We start from the raw sequence: 19,748 nt of genomic DNA on the forward strand, positions 1-19,748 counted from the left end.
TAGAATAGAAACATATACGTATTGCATTCGTAGCATTTTACATTTGAATGCAAACGCTATATTTAATTCTGTTGACTACGCTCCGCTATGTTAATTCTCTTCTGTTAACTTTTCCAAGGCCGTGGTGAAATAATAAAAATTTCTTACCCGCGTTTTGTTAGCATTTGACATTTAACCTGCTCATTCGTTCCTGAGTCTTCTCTATGAATTTACGTTCTCTGCTTGTACTTAATACATTATCACTTGTTTGACATTTTCTAACATTCGTATCGACTTACATTCTCATATATAGGGGTTTTCAGTAAGAGCGCTTCAACTTTTGAACTTTTTTGAATAAAACGCAAACGGTTTGACTTTTTTAACTAATTTTTTTTTATTATCGAGTTTGAACATATACATTTAAGTATGAAATTCGATTTCTTTTGCATGACCACCGCGTGCACGTTTTACGAAGTCCAATCGTTGAACCCAATTTTCGACCACTCTTTTGCATAAATCGGCCGAAATTCCAGAAATTTCGCGTTCAATATTGGCTCTGTAGTGCGATTCACTAACTCTTATCGATTCGACAATTGTTATTTTTCTCTTCAGTATTTATCGATTGCACTGTCGATTGTGCTATTCACTAACTTATGTTAACTAACACTGAACAGCTGTTTTCTTCTATTTATTCAAACTGATAGAGAGTGGCATCTTTGTCAAATTAAATGTCAGAATGAGCGAATAACATGAAGAAGAGAAACATAAAAACATAGACGCCAAACTGTTAAATGCAATTGTGAGTGTTTTTTACCAATAATATATGTACAAAGTAAGTACAATAAAATAACTGTTTATTTCAATTTATTGTTTTATTAATAATTTTTGTATATTGCTTTAGGATGACATCGACAGCTACCAAAAGAAGCCGTGCCACATCCGAGCAGCTAAATCGCCTGCTTGACTACCTAATGGAAGTCCCGGGTCTAGCAGGATCTAGGTTCCACAGCCTCCATGGTAAGTACGAGTGCGACAAAAAGTGGAGCGAGCTAGCAACAAAATTAAATAGTCTGGGTGGAGCAGTGAAGACGGTGAATCAATGGCAAACGGTAAGAAAATATTGTGTTATTACTTAAAAGTAGAGAGATGTTAATCATTTCCCTAAAAAGGTATGGCGGGACTTAAAAAGCCGCACCAGCATTAAAGCACGGAATCGGCGAAGGCAACAAGCTTTAACTGGAAACAGGCCAATCAGTGAGGAGCCCCTAACGGAATTCGAGAGGCGGGTGTCTGCTCTTATAGGGGAGGAGTATATGAAGGGCCACGATTCAACCCCTGAAAATATTCCACTGGAGGAGGTAAATTGCATGAAGTGTATGTTTTAAAGTGTAACTTACTGGTGTGTAAATTTTTAGGTAATCCAAATGGGTATCGAAGTGGAAGATGAAAGGGTGATTTCGGAAGCCCCGTCGCCTTTACGGACGCCACTGGCAGAGAATTTCACGCTGAGGTCAGGTAATTCCCATATCTCAGACAGGAGAACACCACGGGCGAGCTTGAAAAGAAAGCGCATGGAAGAAGACGGTAATGCTCGGAAGAAATTTTTGGAAATAGCAGAAAAACAGGCAGATGCACTAAAGGTAATTTCTTTTGAACTTAATGTAAAATAATTTTATTATGTTTTTCCATTGGTGATTGTTTTTTAATAGATGCTAGCCCAGTCGAGTAGAGAAACAGTTGAAGTCGCGAAACAACAAGCGGATGCTTTAAAGGTAATTTATTTTCAACACATAAAAGTGGCATTTTATTAATTGTTCTTGCTATTTTTTAATAGATCTTAGCCGAAAGCAGCTCTGCAATTGCTCAGGCTAATAAAATGATGGCGGAGGCAATAGCCGTATTGGGGAATGGATTAAGCGCTACCGCAGAAGCATTCAACAATCTAACGAATGCAATCTATCGTATGTAGATTAGAAACCAATTCCGCAGTTCCTTTTTATGTGCATATACATATACCAAATGTTTATTTTAGTACCTGAAGTTACTTTTTATTTGAATTTTATAAGTAAACAAGCTGTGGTAATGTTAAGTAACATTAATTAAATGAATTAGAATGTATTGTTTTCGTTTTTACAAATAGACTGACCTTTGAATTTATAAACCATGTGTACATACGCTTATGCATACCTATATACATAAATAGATTTATGTGCCTGTAACCTAAAACTGTATGTAAACTGAAGTTAAAGACTGAATTGTTTTTATTGAATCTGCATGTAATTTTGTTCAATAAAAGGTCTTAACAATAAATATGAAAATGTTTCAACTTTTTATACCCGAGTGTTCACATAGATATGTATGCGGAATGATTATGAGTGAAAATAGTATTTAAGTAAAAAAATTAGCAATCAGTCGGTCTTGGATGCGCTTTGCTGTTGAGGATGGTGCATCTTGGTTTACAAAAATGTCGTTTGTTCTGGGCTCTGTGAATTCATTTTCGGTCTGGTATATTCCTTCTCTTAAACGAATATTATGTAAAACTGAGCACGCGTTAACTACTTGTCCAGTAAATCCTGGATCGTACAAGAGTGTCCTTTGTTGAGACAAGCACCGCCACGTTGCCTTAAGAACACCAAAAAGTCTCTCAACTGGGTTACGAGCTTTGCACAATGCCTCATTGTACAAGAATTTCGGAGTACCTTCCGGTTGGTTTGTTAGAGGAGTCATCAGCCAAGGCTCCAAAGGGTACCCGGAATCACCTGCAGAGAATTTTTGATTTTTAATTCCCTTATTTTTATTTAAATATATTTATTAATAGATTAAAAAGCCTACCAATCAAAAACAAGTTATGGTTTCCAATTTCAAAATACCGTTGCATAACCGTTCGCACCGCAGAGGAACTCCAAATGTATGAATCGTGCCGTGCTCCCGGAAATTTGGCATTTACGTTTAAAATTTTAAGTGTAGGATCGCATATCTGTAAAACATTAAAAGGGAATCTTGATTCTTGAATACATTACAAATTATGTTGTTACCATTTGGACATTAAGCGAATGGTAGCCGTGGTGGTTGACATACGCTTCTTCATGACGTTTCGGGGCCAAAATTGACACGTGCGTGCAATCGATAGCTCCAATGGTACCTCCCAAAAACGGGGAGGTTGCTGAAGCAAAAATTTCTTTTGCCGCTTGCCGCTCCACTTGGGTCATGGGAAATCTCACCTTTGCGCAAAACATGGAGCTGTTGATTGCAGCTGTTACCCGATGAATGCTACGGCTAACGGACGACTGACTCATAGATATTCCCCATTGCTCACCTACGGGTCGTTGATAACACCCGGTTGCAAAAAATCGCAGTGCAGCTAGAACCTAGTTGTATAAAGGCAGAATTTAGAACTGAATTAGCTTGAATGTTACCAAATTTACCTGTTTTTCAGTCGAAATCGCTGTTATTCTGGAACCTCTAAGATGGCTGTCAAGCTGCGAAACTACGTCCTCAGTCAAGTCTGGAGTTAAACGGAATAACTTCTGGAACTCCCCTGCATCCAAATCGAAAGGATTGTCCACATGCCGGAGCAAACTTCGATCAACTATTTGAGGGCTCACTTCCTCCTCTCCACGCGATAAATCGTAAGCCAAATACTCAAACGCCATACTCACGCTTTTTAAATAAGTTTTTTTTCATCTAATTTCACAGTTTTGATTAAAATCACTAATTTTTCTTTATCGTTTGATTTAACAACACCAAAATTATTGTCGTTTAGTTCGCGATAATCGACAGGTTAACCAAACAGCTGATTTTGTCTTGTCGATTTTCGTAATGAAATGGGTTACTGAATAGCAAAATCGTAAAAATTATGGTTAAGGAAAGATAACAAAGCGAATATCGATAAAATGTGTTAGTGAATCGCACCACTGAGCTCACAAATCGTCGCCAGCTTGTTACTGTAGACCAATGACTTCACATAACCCCAAAACGGGACGGCTTGTTAAATGGACCGTAAAATGGCCGTAATGCTTTTAAAGTAGCAGCAACAGAACGATTATTTTCATAAAAAATTTGCACGATTTGCAATATTTGCTCAAGTGTGTAGCGTTCCATGATGAAATGTATACTAATGAAGTTTACAAATGACAAACGAAAAATAAAAAATATTGCGTCGTTCGCCCTAACTATCGGAAAAAAGTTGAAGCGCGCCTATTGAACAACCCTATACATATATTAAATATGAGTTGTGCAAAGGCTCTTATTATGAGCAACATTCGATCTTCGACTGTAGTCGAAAGTGCCGATCGAACGAATTTTCATTTGGTATTATGGTGCTCATTCGCTGAAGAATAGGACTATTTTGAATTTCCATCGCTCAACGCATTTACAATAGATTATTTTTTCTCAGCTGATACAACAAATCAAAATAAAAGAAAAATCGATTTATTGAAATTCTTTGCTAACAACATTTTTAAAAGTTAAAAAAAAGTATTTTTTTGTGAAAATCGCATTTAGAGGAGCAACATCTCCATGGTCATCGCAAATCTTGGCTCCTCCTCCTCCTATTGAAATTCCGTTTTTAATAATTTTTGTCTGTCTCAGGTGATGCTGGATACGCTCTAAGACCATATTTAATGACGCCGTTCAGAAACTCTGAGGAAGGGTCTCCACAAAGGACATACAACAAAACAACATGCTAAAGCGAGAAGTATCATTGAGAGAACAATTGGAGTCTTGAAAACCCGATTTAGATGTTTGTTGCAGGCAAGAGAGAGTAGTGCCACAACATTTGTCTGTTTTACAATGTTCAACTTTCGAATGAAGAGTTATCCGATGAGACCCTCAACGATGATGCTGGAGATATTGAAGTGGAGTCAAATAACGGAGAAGCAGAAAACAAAAAAAAATGATATTCCTAGAATATTATAGAATAAACTAAAAAGCATTAAATAGAAACCTTTATAGTTTCTTTTTTATTTTTTTTATAAACTTTCTTTATTCAATTCGTCATTCGATTGCTATTTAGTTCAAAATCAATCTCATTTCTTTAATAAAAACATGAATTCATTTGTTTAACCTACTTTAAATACATATACATATACAGTCTTTTCCTGATAGGTACTAATATAAAACACAAAATATCACTTCAGTTTCTTTAAGGCACATAGCTTAAAGCTATATAAATATAAAAATTACCTATAAATAACGTTCTTTTAATATATACAGTCTTTTTTCCTAATACTAATATAAAACAGAAAATATAAATATAAAAATTATTTTGATAGCAATTTCTTTTTGGTCTCTAAAATCGCTACTTTTAGTTGTAGTTTTGATCTGCGATCTTGTTGTTTTTTCAGGACTTCTACTTTATATACGCGCAATTTCTCCCGTTTTAGTTGCAAGAGTTCATCGGTTGCGTTTTTTTAACTCGTATTTTTTTTTTTTTTTGTGTTTTCCGCTGTTTCTGCAGCACATTGCTTTATTTTGGACAAGGTAGAAATCATTTCTTCATAAAATTGTTTTTGGCCATCAGTCTGCAACTCCAGTAACCTCAATCTCTCTGCTTTTTGAGCCTTTTTATTTGTTCTCGTTTTTCCTGCTGGTTCCTCGTTTAGATTTAAATCCGCTTCACTTTCCTCAGAGTTTTGGACCAGAAGATCTGGGCTGGGATTTGACGGGGACAAAACTGTTAACTGGTCACTGGTAGTTGTATCCAGGCCAAATTGCACCCCAGGTGGATTTATGCAGACATCAAATTTCATTAAACCGATTATACTTTCTTCGGTATTTGAAAGTCCCTGAAGTCTGTTAGGGCCCCCACCTGTTGCTCGGAGTTCAGCTTTGTTTAGCGAAATTTTTTTTTTTTTTGCTTTTGACTTCATGTCAGCCCATACCTGCCAAGGGAAAATAAAAATGTATTTCTACAAACATCACAAAAAAACCATTATTAACCTTAATCCATTTTGCTGCTGTTTTAACTGGTGGTCTCAAGCAGTTCAGCTCCGTTGCAAATTCCTCCCATTTTTTTGCTGCTTGTACTTTGGCACAAATCCCTTTTGCGAATTGTGGATGCGCTCCCATTAACGCAACCAGCCTTTCTAGTTGCTATTTGGTACTCACGACTTTCAACCTGCATAAAATTAGTATATGTTTATTATTTGGTTACTATAAAACAATAAATAATCGCAAACAACTTACATTTTAACTAATTTTCCCACAATATGCTACACAATCGAAAGCAAAATTGCATTGGACTCTAAATTCGGTAAACAACGAAAATTTCGACATTAGATTTTCGATCTTCCACAACCAGCGAAGATCGAATCTAACTCATAATAGGGGCCAGTATATGTTTATTATTTGGTTACTATATTACTACTAAATTGACATTCGATCTTCGACCGCCAGCGAATATCGAAGATCGAATCCAACTCATAATAAGGGCCAAAGTATATACAGAGAACGTTAATGTATAGAGAAGTCTCAATGACAGGAACGTATGGAATTTCGAGGGGTACTCGTCTCGCGAAGACATTATGAAAATTTAGCAGCAGTCGATAAGAATTTGTTGGTGATTAGAAGCAAAGAATGTTAGGTAGCTTTTTAATATGACCTATATATTTGAATTTTTCCAAATCATCCAAAATTATATACATATGTTATGTCTGTAAAACTTTGTTGAATCCCTTCAACTGAATACAAATCCTCTATAGGAAACGCTTCATTACCAGACGCACAGGAAGATGGCATATGCAAATGTAAATTTGTGAATTTATATACATATGCGCATATGTATATGCTGTGTGTATGTATGCTCACTAGCGACAGCTCAAAATAAAACGGTAAACTTCTCAAGAAATCCAGCGCGCACTCATAGGCGTAGCGCACATTCATAGGCACAGCATTGTACATATACATATATTGATGCATACATATGTACGGAGCCGCGGCCACTCGACTTGACAAAAATTCAAGATTTTTTCAAATATTGGCAAATAATTCTACGCGAAATATTCCAATATTGACTATTTTCGAATTGTCGAGAAAATTGGCATATGGGCGACTCGTTTTATCAATGAAAGTACTTGCTCTTAGAACCATGAGCTCGAATTTATCAATGAATTTTTTGATGATGCGTTTTTGTTGCACAGTACAATAGTTGAAACTGTTCGGCGCCGCCGCGACTGTTCAGCGCTATGGCAACTAGAATGATGGCCGCTACGCCAGCGTCTATGACTGCATTTTGTTCTTGTAGTCGCTAGGCATAGAATTTTAGCTTTGAACGACATACGCATTTTGAGGAATAAAGTGAGTGCCCTGTGTGTGCGGTTCTATGTACATGCTTATGTGTATATTAATAAGCATTGATTTGCTTGAATTCAATTCACATATTTATATTTGCAAATGCCATCTTCCTGTGTGTGCCTGGTAATGAAGCGTTTTGTATACAGAATTTGTTTATGTACATAGATATATATAGTTAGGGCATCAAGTGCATATACGCACATGCACATACGTCGATTCATATGCAGAAGAAGTTGTTTTAGCATTTGCAGGAATTCGATCATTCGAATATTTACTCCCTAATTATTGCATGAAATGTGATAAGGCGATGCTTGTGAGGTAGGTCATGTTGCTTCAGTGCATACATATGCGTGCAACACTATATGTATGTATGCAAATACGTTTCTTTGAAGTTTTCTTTTATTTATTTCAAATTTCAAAGTTTTGTAATATCTATAAAATGCATACATATATGAATTATTCCCTGTAATATACCTACATATGTAAAATGAAAAAAATTTCGTTTGGCAAAGGAACAAAAAATGTATATTCAAATGTACAAGTTAATGCAACATTTATTCCTATTTCAATATTAGTCAGCATATTCATATTTCAATATTTAGTTATTTCATATCAGTTATCCTATTTCAATATTTAGTCAGCATATTTCATGACTGCTTACATTGCAGCTAAATGCTTATAACTCATTTATGCTTACTTTACTGTGCCAAATAATAAGAAATGCTAATCAATAAATAAACATGTAAACCAGCATAAGAAATGCTAATCAATAAATAAACATGTAAACCAGCATAAGAAATGCTAATCAATAAATAAACATGTAAACCAGCATAAGAAATGCTGATCAACAAATAAGCATGTAAACCAGCATAAGAAATGCTGATCAACAAATAAATATGTAAACCAGCTTAAGACTATTTATCATCATTAGGCATCGTAATTTTAAGAGTTCAGTGAAAAAGGAGAATTGAAGGAATAAAGAGCTCAGTTCTGAAATATGTTTTAATAAACTAAAATAAATTTATAATTTATTAACTGGCGCCCGAGCAGGGACCGGTCTCAAAGTTCGTGAAGTGAAGTGTTTTGTACAAAAAAGAGTACGATTACAAGGACGCGAACAGTGAGCCGGTGCAGCGTTAGAATCCAGTAGGAAAAAAACGCTCGCTTCTAATAGTGCGAATTGGAGGTGCCCCAGTAGCAGAGACTAGCAAAAAGGAACCACACCCCACCGCCGGGAAGTACTAGTGTAAGGATATTAATATTAAGCAATATTAAGAATTATAAAGAAATTATTGAAAAAAAGGATATTAATATTAAGCAATATTAAGAATTATAAAGAAATTATTGAAAAAAAGGATATTAATATTAAGCAATATTAAGAATTATAAAGAAATTATTGAAAAAAATATAAGTTGAATATTACTATTAATTTGGAATTACAAAAAATTTTTATTGAGAAAAACAAATTTGTGAAAAATACAGAATTAAATATTACTATACAAATTAATTGAATTATTTAAAAAACCAAAAAAATATAAAGAAAGTTATAAAAAAAACAAATTATTATAATAAAATCTGGCTTGTACAGCCAATAATATAATATAATTTAAAGCTGCGATTCACCACCTAACGGGGGACCCTCCAGCTTATAATAACAAACATTCTCTGCGATTCACCACCCAAGGGACCCTCCAGAGAACTGTTAAACAAAAACAAAAATAAAAAAAAAAAAAAAAAAAAATAAAATAAAAAAAATAAATTAATTAAAATAATGTCTAACCCTAACAATATCATCCGACCCCCTACGCTAAACGTACCCTCACCACCTCAGCCAACTGCCTCCTCCCCAAATTCATTCAACATGGACCAACTTACTTCTATAGTTACAGGACTGGTTAACAATATCATGAGTCAGGAAGGCAGAAATATGGTTCAGGCAGCATTAAACCCAAATGCAAGTTTTAGCAACATAACTGATGTGACTATAGACGCAAGGCACTTGAACAACATAACTGATCTTGACAAGATACCAGACGTGGTTAGGTGTCTGCAAGATTTTTCAGGAAATCCAGGAGAATACAACTCTTGGAAAAAGAGTGTAGATCGCATTCTTCAGATCTACGAGCCCCTCAGAGGAACGCCGAAATACTACGGTATCCTTAATGTCATACGGAACAAAGTCGTGGGCAACGCCGACATTGCCCTCGAATCATACAACACGCCATTAGAGTGGAAGGCTATTTCCAGATGCCTTACTCTCCATTATGCTGATAAGCGTGATTTAGGTACCCTCGAGTACCAAATGACTTCTCTAGTGCAGGGCAACCTCACTATCCAGGAATTTTACCAACGAGTATATTCCCATCTCTCCCTTATACTAAACAAGCTTGGATGCATGGAAGTCGGTGCAGAATCTATGCATTTACTTACCCGCACATACCGGGACAAAGCCCTCGACACTTTCACACGAGGACTGAAAGGTGACTTACCAAGACTCCTTGGTATGAGAGAGCCAGCAGACCTTCCTCAAGCGCTTCACCTATGCCTGAAATTGGAGAACCAAAATTTCCGTTCTCATTAGGCAATAAATAGCAATATCCAAAATAGGAAGCCTCACGACTTCCGACCACCCCTCCCACCCAAGAAATTGACTAGTGAATTTTATCCCCAATTGGCATATATGCCAAGACCCCAAATGAACCAACAAAACTTCGCAAACCCATACCGCCCTCAAGCTCCTATGAATAATTATCGTCAGGCCCCTATCAATAACTACCGAAATAACCAACAATATAGACCATTAGGACAACCAGCCCCTTTTAAGCCTCACCTCCCACGCCCAGAACCAATGGACGTTGACAAATCCCTACATTCAAGAGCGGTGAATTATATGAATAGACCACAAGCCAATAACGGTGTTAAAAGACCTCCAAGCTTCTCACAACAAGTGCCTCTAAAACAACAGAGGAATTTTCATATAGAAGCAGATGAGCAAAATTACCAACAGGACTGCCAACAAAACCCAAATTCTACGAAAATTCTACTTTCCAAGAATGCATGGGAAAATTGAACAGTTTGTAAAAAATTGTTCAACTTGTCGTGCTCAAAAATATGATAGACATCCAGCAAAACCACAAATCCAGCCTACTCCCATTCCTCACTCCCCAGGTGAAATAGTCCATGTTGACATATATTCCACTGAAAAAAAACTAATCCTTACAGCCATTGATAAATTTTCCAAATATGCTCAGGTAAAGATAATACCTTCTAGAGCAATAGAGCATATTAAAGACCCAATTAGAGAACTAATGATCGCATTTGGAATACCGAAACTTATAGTAGTTGATAACGAAAAATCTCTTAACTCTGCCTCAATATCATCCTTACTTAGGGATGAAATGTCTATTAACGTTTACACCACACCACCTTACAGTAGCACAAGTAACGGACAAGTAGAAAGATTCCATAGCACACTCTCCGAGATCATGAGATGCCTCAAAAGCAATCAAACGACAATAACATTCGAAGAACTTCTATTTAAATCAGTACAGGAATACAATTCATCAATTCACTCAACGACAAAAGATAAACCCATAGACACATTTTTTGGAAATAGAGTTTACAGTGACCCACAACAATTAGAAAAGCAAAGACGAGAAAACATTACCTTACTTAAGAAAAAACAAGAGCAAGACCTCTCATATCACAATAAAAATAGACCAGAAAATAAGGATTTCTCACCAGGAGAAATAATCTATATCAAGATAAACAAGAGACTAGGTTCTAAACTAACTCCAAGGTATAAAAAGGAGAAAGTTTTAGAAAACCACAGGACAACGATTAAAACAGTAACAGGAAGAACAATTCATAAATCCCTAATAAAAACTTAATTAAATTTGCAGGTAAAATGGACCATTACAAACTTTTTATCCTTCTCATCACGATCACTACTTCTTCATCAGACGTTCAAATTTTAGACTATAGTCAATCTCAACTTGTGACAATAGACGACGGACAAGCGAAAATACAAGACGGAACATTTAGACTTATTCACCTCATCGACTTAGGAAAATACGAACAATTTTTGACAGAAACATACGAAGAAATAAATCACCAAATCCCTAACAACCACTTCCTATATCCTCTCCTCAAACACGAAACCATTCAAACCTTTGAAATCCTAAATGCACTAAAACCTTCTAACACAAATTACAAAACGAAGAGATCAATTGATATACTGGGAACGGCATGGAAATACATAGCCGGATCTCCAGATCACGAGGATTTGAAAATAATTACAAATAATCTAAATAACTTAAATGAAAATAATAATGACCAAGTAGTAATTAATAAACTATTTGAAATACGAATAAATAATATAACCAGTATAGTTGATAGAATGGTAAATACCATTAGAAAGGAAGACAATGTAATAACAGAAATTATAATCAATTTGCAGAATAGGATTAGGTTAATTAAGGAAGAATTAATAAATATAAAATATGCCATCCAATGGGCGAAAGAAAATATATTGAATTCAGTAATATTAAGTAAAAAAGAAATAGAATTGTCAATTAATAAAAATGAAAAAGGAAAAAATACCATTCAAAAGTGCCGAAGAAGCATTAGAAATATCGAAAATAAACGTATTAAGTAAGGATATGGAAATTTTATATATGGTAAAAATACCTCTAACATTAAATGAAATTTTTAAAAGAATTATAATACGACCAGAAAAAAAAGCAAACAATATTATAATCAAAACTGAGTATAAAGAAATACTTAAAGGAAAAGATTCACTGTTCGGAATAAAAAACGAATGCGAAAGATATAATGATCTAACGATTTGTAAAGAAACTAATTTAATAGATTTAAGTAAAGATTTATGTATAACTATGATTATTTATAGCTTGAATTCGACTTGTTCAACAACAAATGGCCATCACGTCCCTACATTAGAAGAAGTAAAACAAGGAGTTATATTGCTAAATCAATTTGACGGCGAACTAGTAGCTGACGAAATACCCCAAAAAAATCAATGGTACTCATGTCATCATATTTCACAATTCAACAATAAAAATAAACAGTCAATTATTCGAAAATTTGGAAACAAGACCGATCGAAGCCATACCCACAATACTACAGCCAACTCCATTAGAAAAAGAGCACATAGAAATACTTTCCTTAGAAGCTTTGAAAGACCTGCACATAAAAAACACGCATCAAATTAACTCTATCAACACGTAACGCTCGAGGACGATCGCTTTTAAGAGGGGAAGAGTTAATGCAACATTTATTCCTATTTCAATATTAGTCAGCATATTCATATTTCAATATTTAGTTATTTCATATCAGTTATCCTATTTCAATATTTAGTCAGCATATTTCATGACTGCTTACATTGCAGCTAAATGCTTATAACTCATTTATGCTTACTTTACTGTGCCAAATAATAAGAAATGCTAATCAATAAATAAACATGTAAACCAGCATAAGAAATGCTAATCAATAAATAAACATGTAAACCAGCATAAGAAATGCTGATCAACAAATAAACATGTAAACCAGCATAAGAAATGCTGATCAACAAATAAATATGTAAACCAGCTTAAGACTATTTATAAGAGGCATCGTAATTTTAAGAGTTCAGTGAAAAAGGAGAATTGAAGGAATAAAGAGCTCAGTTCTGAAATATGTTTTAATAAACTAAAATAAATTTATAATTTATTAACTTACATAAATATGATAAGGCAATGCGTCGTGAGATAGGTCATTGTTGCTGCAGTGCGTGTGCACATACATTTGTAACACTATAAGAATTGAAGATGCAATTGAACTTTTGCACAAATATAACTAACATATTATATGTATATACATATATACATATATTGATATACATATATATTCCTCAATATACCAATATGCTCTTTGAATTCTTGTCTAAAATTAATTTCGACTCGAAAAATTAGTAAACATTTTCATCAAATTTACTAAAACGCACACAACAAAATGTGAGGTCGTTTTATAATGTATTTTGTTTAAATTCTTCTTTTAAAATTAAAGCAACAAACATTAAAGTTACTTTGATTTTAAATGTTGGACTTTAAATCTTTAAATATAAATTTAATAAATTTTCGTTTATCAAAAATTGAGCAGAGCCAATGTACTTGTACCAGAGAATGTTAATGCAATGAGAAGGAGCAAATGTTAAATGAGCTTTTTTCGAGTTCTAATTTGTAGATTCATACTAAGGTAATTTCAAATTCAACTTTCCTCAGGAGTGGGGAAAGATATTTACCACGCGAGTGGAGGGTTTCTATATTTACTTACCACGCTAGGACAGGAATTCAGATTTTTTCTGCGTTTTGGCCTCTGGTGACGCTCCAGCATGCTCGTCCAGCATGCTTATATGTGTGCGTGTCGGGTGACACTCGTACTTGCTTCGTGTCACACATACTTGTTGTCGGCTTTTGAATGATGAAAATCAAAAATTTTAGATATTAGCGTCAAGCACCCGACACGCACACATATAAGCCTGCTGGACAAGCATGCTGGAGCGTCACCAGAGGCCATTTACCAAACTACTGAGGAATTTCATAAGATTTTTCGGCACACTACTAAGGAAATCGACTTATTTCATGCCCACAGCGAAGCGAATAAATTTGCGATTAAGAAGACCGCGCGGCAGTTAATTTGTGGTGCAGAAGCTAAAGTCGGCGGAATTATTCGTTTTGTTTTTTGGCACGTATTTAATTCAGGTTCAAGTCCTGAAGTCATATTTTTTTTCTTGCATATTTTTTTTTTTACAATTCAAACAGGAAAGTTTAGTAAAATTTTTGAGTTTATTTTAATTAAAATTTCTTTAAAATACTGTTTTTTTTTGTATTTCATAAATGGAAATTTCTTTTCGATATAAAATAGGTCATACTGGATATGACCTGATTTTTATATAAATCAATCAAAACAGAAAATATGTACATACATATGTCTTTAATCTCTTTCATCAAATCCAAATTATATTGATGAGAAAATATCATTCTAATATCCGTCCAGAAAGCCAAACGCGCATACACACATACATATACATATAATTACGCATACAAACTTTCAACTAACGCAGAAATGTGCATATAAAACTGCGAATCGAATAAATGAGTGATTTAGAAAAGTTTATTAGTAATTATAGATTAGCGCAATCGTGAAAGACGTGTCGTGTATGCAATAAAAAAAAATCAATAAATAATTGGCGCGTACACTTCTGTTAGGTGTTTGGCCGAGCTCCTCCTCCTATTTGTGGTGTGCGTCTTGATGTTGTTCCACAAATGGAGGGACCTACAGTTTCAAGCCGACTCCGAACGGCAGACATTTTTATGAGGAGCTTTTTCATGGCAGAAATACACTCGGAGGTTTGCCATTGCCTGCCGAGGGGCGACCGCTATTAGAAAAATGTTTTTATTAATTTTGCTTTCACTGAGATTCGAACCAACGACCTCTCTGTGAATTCCGAATGGTAATCACGCACCAACCCATTCGGCTACGGCGGCCGCAATACATCGTCCCATATTTGACTCAGGTTCAAGTCCTGTACACACTTTTCTTTGTTCGATATTTTTATTTAATTTTTTGTATTTGGTTTAATTAGAATTGATTTAAAATAGTGTATTCAGGTTTTTCTAATACCTGTTATTTAGAAATTTATTTTCTATATAACATTATTCATACTTCTTTTGAATTGATTTATATGTAAAACAGCCATAAAGGCAATCATTTGAATATGCATATATACTTACATACACATACATATATACTTACATACACATATTGATGAGAAAATATTCTAATATCCATGGATGCATCCAGAAAGCCAAACGCGCATGCACGCATATGTACATATATAAATATATACAAACCTTCAGCGAACGCAAAATGTATGCATATAAAAAACAACAACTGCGACCGTCTTCTTGTCCGTCAGTGAAAAGATGGGATATGTATACCCTATGAGCAAAAAGAAACGGGAAGGTGATGTTGACTGTTTTCTTCAATTGCCAAGGCATAGTCCACCATGAGTACCTTCCATCGGGCCGGACAGTCAATAAAGAATATTATTTATCCGTTTTGAAGCCTTTGAGAGATGCTGTATGTTGCAAACGGCCGGATATGTGAGCAAACAATTCTTGGATTTTGCATGATGGTAACGCGCCATCGCACTGATCACAGAGAATACGACGAAGGAGCTGAAGGCCATGTCGGCCTGCCGGGGGTGTTTGGAAGACTGGGTTAAACGTTGGCACATGTGTGTTGCTTCAGACGGGTCATATTTTGAAGGAGATAATATAAATTTGCCTGAAATTTAACTCTGTTTTGTTTAATTTAAACATTCCCGGTACTTTTGGATCATAGGGTACATATATGCGGCTTTGCGGATAGAAATGTGTGATTCGCTGGAATTGTTCAAGGAATCTAAGTCGCATTAACTCGCGACTGTCGAACAGTTAGAAGACATATTTACATACATATAAGGGTGCATACATACATAAGGAGCCGCGGCCACTCGACATGACAAAAATTCAAGATTTATCAAGTATTGGCAAATAAATCAACGCGAAATATTCCAATATTGACTATTTTCGAATTGTCGCGAAAATTGGCATATGGGCGGCTCGTTTTATGAATGAAATTGAAATATGAGCTCGAACTTATGAATGAACTATTTGTTTTTGTTCTAAATTGTTCAGCGTCGTCGCTGATAGAATCATGGCCGCTGCGACTGCATCTACGAATGTATTTTGTTTTTGAGTCGCTAGGCTTAGATTTTAGCTTCGGGCGACATGCGCATGTGAGTGCGCTGTGTTTTTGTTGTGTTCTAGAACATTTTAGAATGTGTGGTGGCAAAGCGGCCATCGCGTTGCGCTTGCTGTTGCTTTTGCGTCTATCAAAGTATTGTGTTTTTGTAAGTACAATATTAGGAATATCGACTGGTGAAAGACAAAAGTACACGGAAGCAAGAAGGGAGAGCTGTGCTCGCGCATATATGCATGAATGTATGAACGTGCATGGATGTAGTAACATATGAATGCAATTATTTTGTAGGAAGTTTAGAAGGCAAGTAGGTATACTCGTATATGTATGTATATATGCTAGGACATAAAGTGGGTATATATACATACATAGAGCAGAATTGTTTTTGCACTTGTTAGGAAGAAACTCGTTCACTAGTGCGTATGTGTATTTGATTTCTTGTAAGAATGTGATGTGCTGTGACATGTGTACATATGTACATAAGTCAAGGTTATTGGGCATACATACATATGTACATATGTATGAAAGGAAGATGATGTTCTTACGCTTGTGCATTATTGTTTTTCGCTGTCGAATACATAAACTATAAATTGACATACAATACAAAATAAGTGTTGATTTATCTTAAACCGTTTTATTTTCTGAATGCAAATACCTCCTTTCTGACATGTACATACATATTATGTATATTGTCATATACCAACATTTATGTACGTATAGAGTATACTTCATGAATTACCTTCAGAACTTTATTAAAATTAATTCGCGTCGCACGCATCACAAAACCTTGGTTCACAACGCAGGCGCAGAAATAAACGCACTGCGTATTTATCTTCCCCATGTGACTCGGCATCAATTCTCGGCGCCAATTTTTTTTTTTCTTTTTTAAATTTTTTTTTTTAATGTAATCGTAAAAAAATTTGTAATAAATTTTGTGTATCCGCTTCTCATTTCAAAAGTAACAAAATGGTAAAAAAATAAGCAGTCGAAGAAATAAACGCACCGCCTATTTTTCCTCGCCAAATGTTAGACTCGATATCAATTCCCGGCGCAAACTTTTTTTTATAATTTTTTTTTTTTTAATTAGTTGTTTTTAATGTAATTGAAAAAAAAATTTTGTGTCATAAATTTTACGTATTCGCTTATTATTCAAAAATACGAAAATAGTAAAAATTTAATTGGTTTAATGACGAGGTGAGAAATGTGTTGTGTGTTGAGGTGAAAGATGCGTGGTGTTTTCAATTTTTGTGTGGGCAAAACTCAGTGTTGTGTCTATAAACTCGGTGTGCTAAATTTCCTTATTACAAATCTTTCAAATCTCAATAGTACTAAAAAAAGCTCACAGTAACATTTGCACCTTCTCATTGCATTAACATTCTCTGCTTGTACATAATTCACTGTAATCAGCTCTGTTAAGAACTTCCCCGCTGTCGAGTTAAGCGAGGTGAAATAGTGTTCGCGGTTTCACTTCATTTTTGACAATTCACACTATTCGTAGCTCGTGAGAACTCTCTATATTTAACGTTCTCTGGTATATTTTTCGATACTCGAATTGTGACACCAGCTGAGATCGGTGAAATTGAGAAAATTGTAAATAGCAATCACAAGATCACGTAAATTGGGGATTTGTGAAATAAACTCATAGATTTTGTAATGAAAATAAAAGTGTTTGAATTAATTTTAAAACTAATAGCTGCCAAAATAGCTTGGTAGCCTAACAACCTCCAAATGCAATTTTTTTTGCGTTTTTATGCGGATGAGCCATGGCAAGAATGTGTGTGTGTATCCATGTATATAATATCTCTTCCTTTGTTTGTTTATTCATGGAGTCTGAGGACACAGCGAATTCGGAAGGGTAGCGAAAGCGATACACGTTTTGCGTCTTTTTTATAAACTTTGTAATTATTAGTTACTTACACTGACATAAATTAACAAACAAGTAATTAGAAGACTTTGAAAAACTAGTAAACGAAAAATTTCAAAAAATTCCAACAAACTATTAATGTACGTTCACATATGCAATAATTACCAATAAATCCACAAAATTAATCTACCCATTCCACTATGGTCTGAAATCCAAATTTTTTGGCATAAATTAGAAGGAGTGGTACTAGGCCATTGAAATTTCGCATACAGGTTATATAGGACTTAATTAAGAAAAATTCCAAGAATGGATGAAATCGGTCATTCCCCAGGGGTACCTCCCTTGGACCTATAGTAAAAATTTTTGAATTTCAGCTCCAAAAATTGCGATATCTTAACGAAAATTGGTAAATATGTTATTCTCGTAATACGTATCGACGATACCAAAAATAGTTGAAATCGGCCAGTCCCTAGGAGTACCTCCCTTGGACCTATAGTAAAAATTTGGTTTCATAAAATGAAAAATTTGCATATGATAGGCAAAAGTGGTCAAATGATTTTATTATCCAAATATTTATACATATGTTTTTACTGAAACAATTATTTTTATAATAACATTAACTGTACATCTGAAATGAGAGAGAAGTTACAGAATTATTAAATTCACTTGAATATAATATAAAAAGTTATATGTACCAAGCAAATCATTCGAAATCACAGTCTTCCGTATCTAAAACTAAAGCGTTCTCCACAACGCCTGCTTCCGATATATCGGAATTAGAATTATCCGAATCGTATTCAGATCCCCCTGGCAAGTGGTTGAAAATTTGAAGCTCACTTGAAGGTGCAAGCAATTGTATTACTTCTTCTGGTAGCTTCTCTCTTTTCCGGTATTTTTCTCTAGCGGATAAAGACAAGCTGGAAAGAAGGGGGTCTGAAGAATCCATTGCTCTATTGAAAACATCAGTCATATTATTCTTTCTTGTATGCGATGCGATCTCTCTTGTATAATTTATTTCGAGCTTCTGACGCATTTTCACCAAAACAACCAACAGGAATTACGCAATTAACTTTGCTTTGATTTTTTTGCCGGAACAGTAGTTGCATGAATCAAAAAAGCAACATCGTCATTGTTTTCACAAGAAAGATCACTTGCCAGCTTCCTCTTAAGCCGATCTTTTGCATCTGTATAGCTAACCTTTGGTCGTCCTGCTTTACTTGAACAGGGTTTTTCAAAATCATTCTCAGAAATTTCAATAATAGTTGTTGCGGAAACCCACTGGGGGTATTTCTCTTTAAATCTATTAACCATACGATTACATTTTGATAATTTTTCGCTAACATATGCTAATAAATTTTGTATTTTTTTTCTTATTTCATCTTTTTTCTTTAAACTCAACTCATTAGTATTAATTTTTTTAAAAACCCAGTCCAAAACAACATTAGTTTTGCGATCGCCCTCTATCCAAACTCCAAGCATTTCTTCGTGTTGGAATTTAAAGGTTGCTGAAAATTACAAATATATTTAAATGGGGCAAAAACGGGCAAATGTTACATACATGCTTTTAAAGAACATACCCTAAACTTCCACCGAACATAAAAATCTGGAACAATACTGGACAATACACACAACTTTCACTCCGCAGAACCCAGGTTAATACGAAATTTTCGGTTAAAAAAGCTATTAAACAAAACTCCATACTATGCAGATATGACACAATAAACCATATTTTTTTTCATTAAGTTAAAAAATAGATACCTTTCTTATATTCTTCCATTATAAATTTATTTCTTTTTTTTCCTTTTTAACT

At 34.7% G+C, this 19,748-nt stretch overlaps 2 protein-coding genes across 2 annotated transcripts; one reads left to right on the top strand and one right to left on the bottom strand.

The window, feature by feature from the left end:
* The first annotated feature begins 752 nt into the window (after positions 1-752).
* LOC128869390 (uncharacterized) lies at positions 753-1,968 on the top strand. The gene is made up of 4 exons (XM_054111939.1): positions 753-1,088; positions 1,149-1,337; positions 1,395-1,619; positions 1,689-1,968. The coding sequence occupies exons 1-4, from the start codon at positions 882-884 to the stop codon at positions 1,788-1,790; spliced, it is 723 nt and encodes a 240-aa protein (XP_053967914.1). The 5' UTR covers positions 753-881; the 3' UTR covers positions 1,791-1,968.
* A 1,034-nt stretch (positions 1,969-3,002) lies between these two features.
* Positions 3,003-3,802, bottom strand: LOC128870142 (putative nuclease HARBI1). The gene is made up of 2 exons (XM_054112746.1): positions 3,405-3,802; positions 3,003-3,347 (listed from the first exon to the last, which is right to left on the bottom strand). The coding sequence occupies exons 1-2, from the start codon at positions 3,630-3,632 to the stop codon at positions 3,003-3,005; spliced, it is 573 nt and encodes a 190-aa protein (XP_053968721.1). The 5' UTR covers positions 3,633-3,802.
* Positions 3,803-19,748: the final 15,946 nt, after the last annotated feature.

This window comes from Anastrepha ludens, chromosome X (genome assembly GCF_028408465.1).
Source record: "Anastrepha ludens isolate Willacy chromosome X, idAnaLude1.1, whole genome shotgun sequence".
Classification (NCBI taxonomy): domain Eukaryota; kingdom Metazoa; phylum Arthropoda; class Insecta; order Diptera; family Tephritidae; genus Anastrepha; species Anastrepha ludens.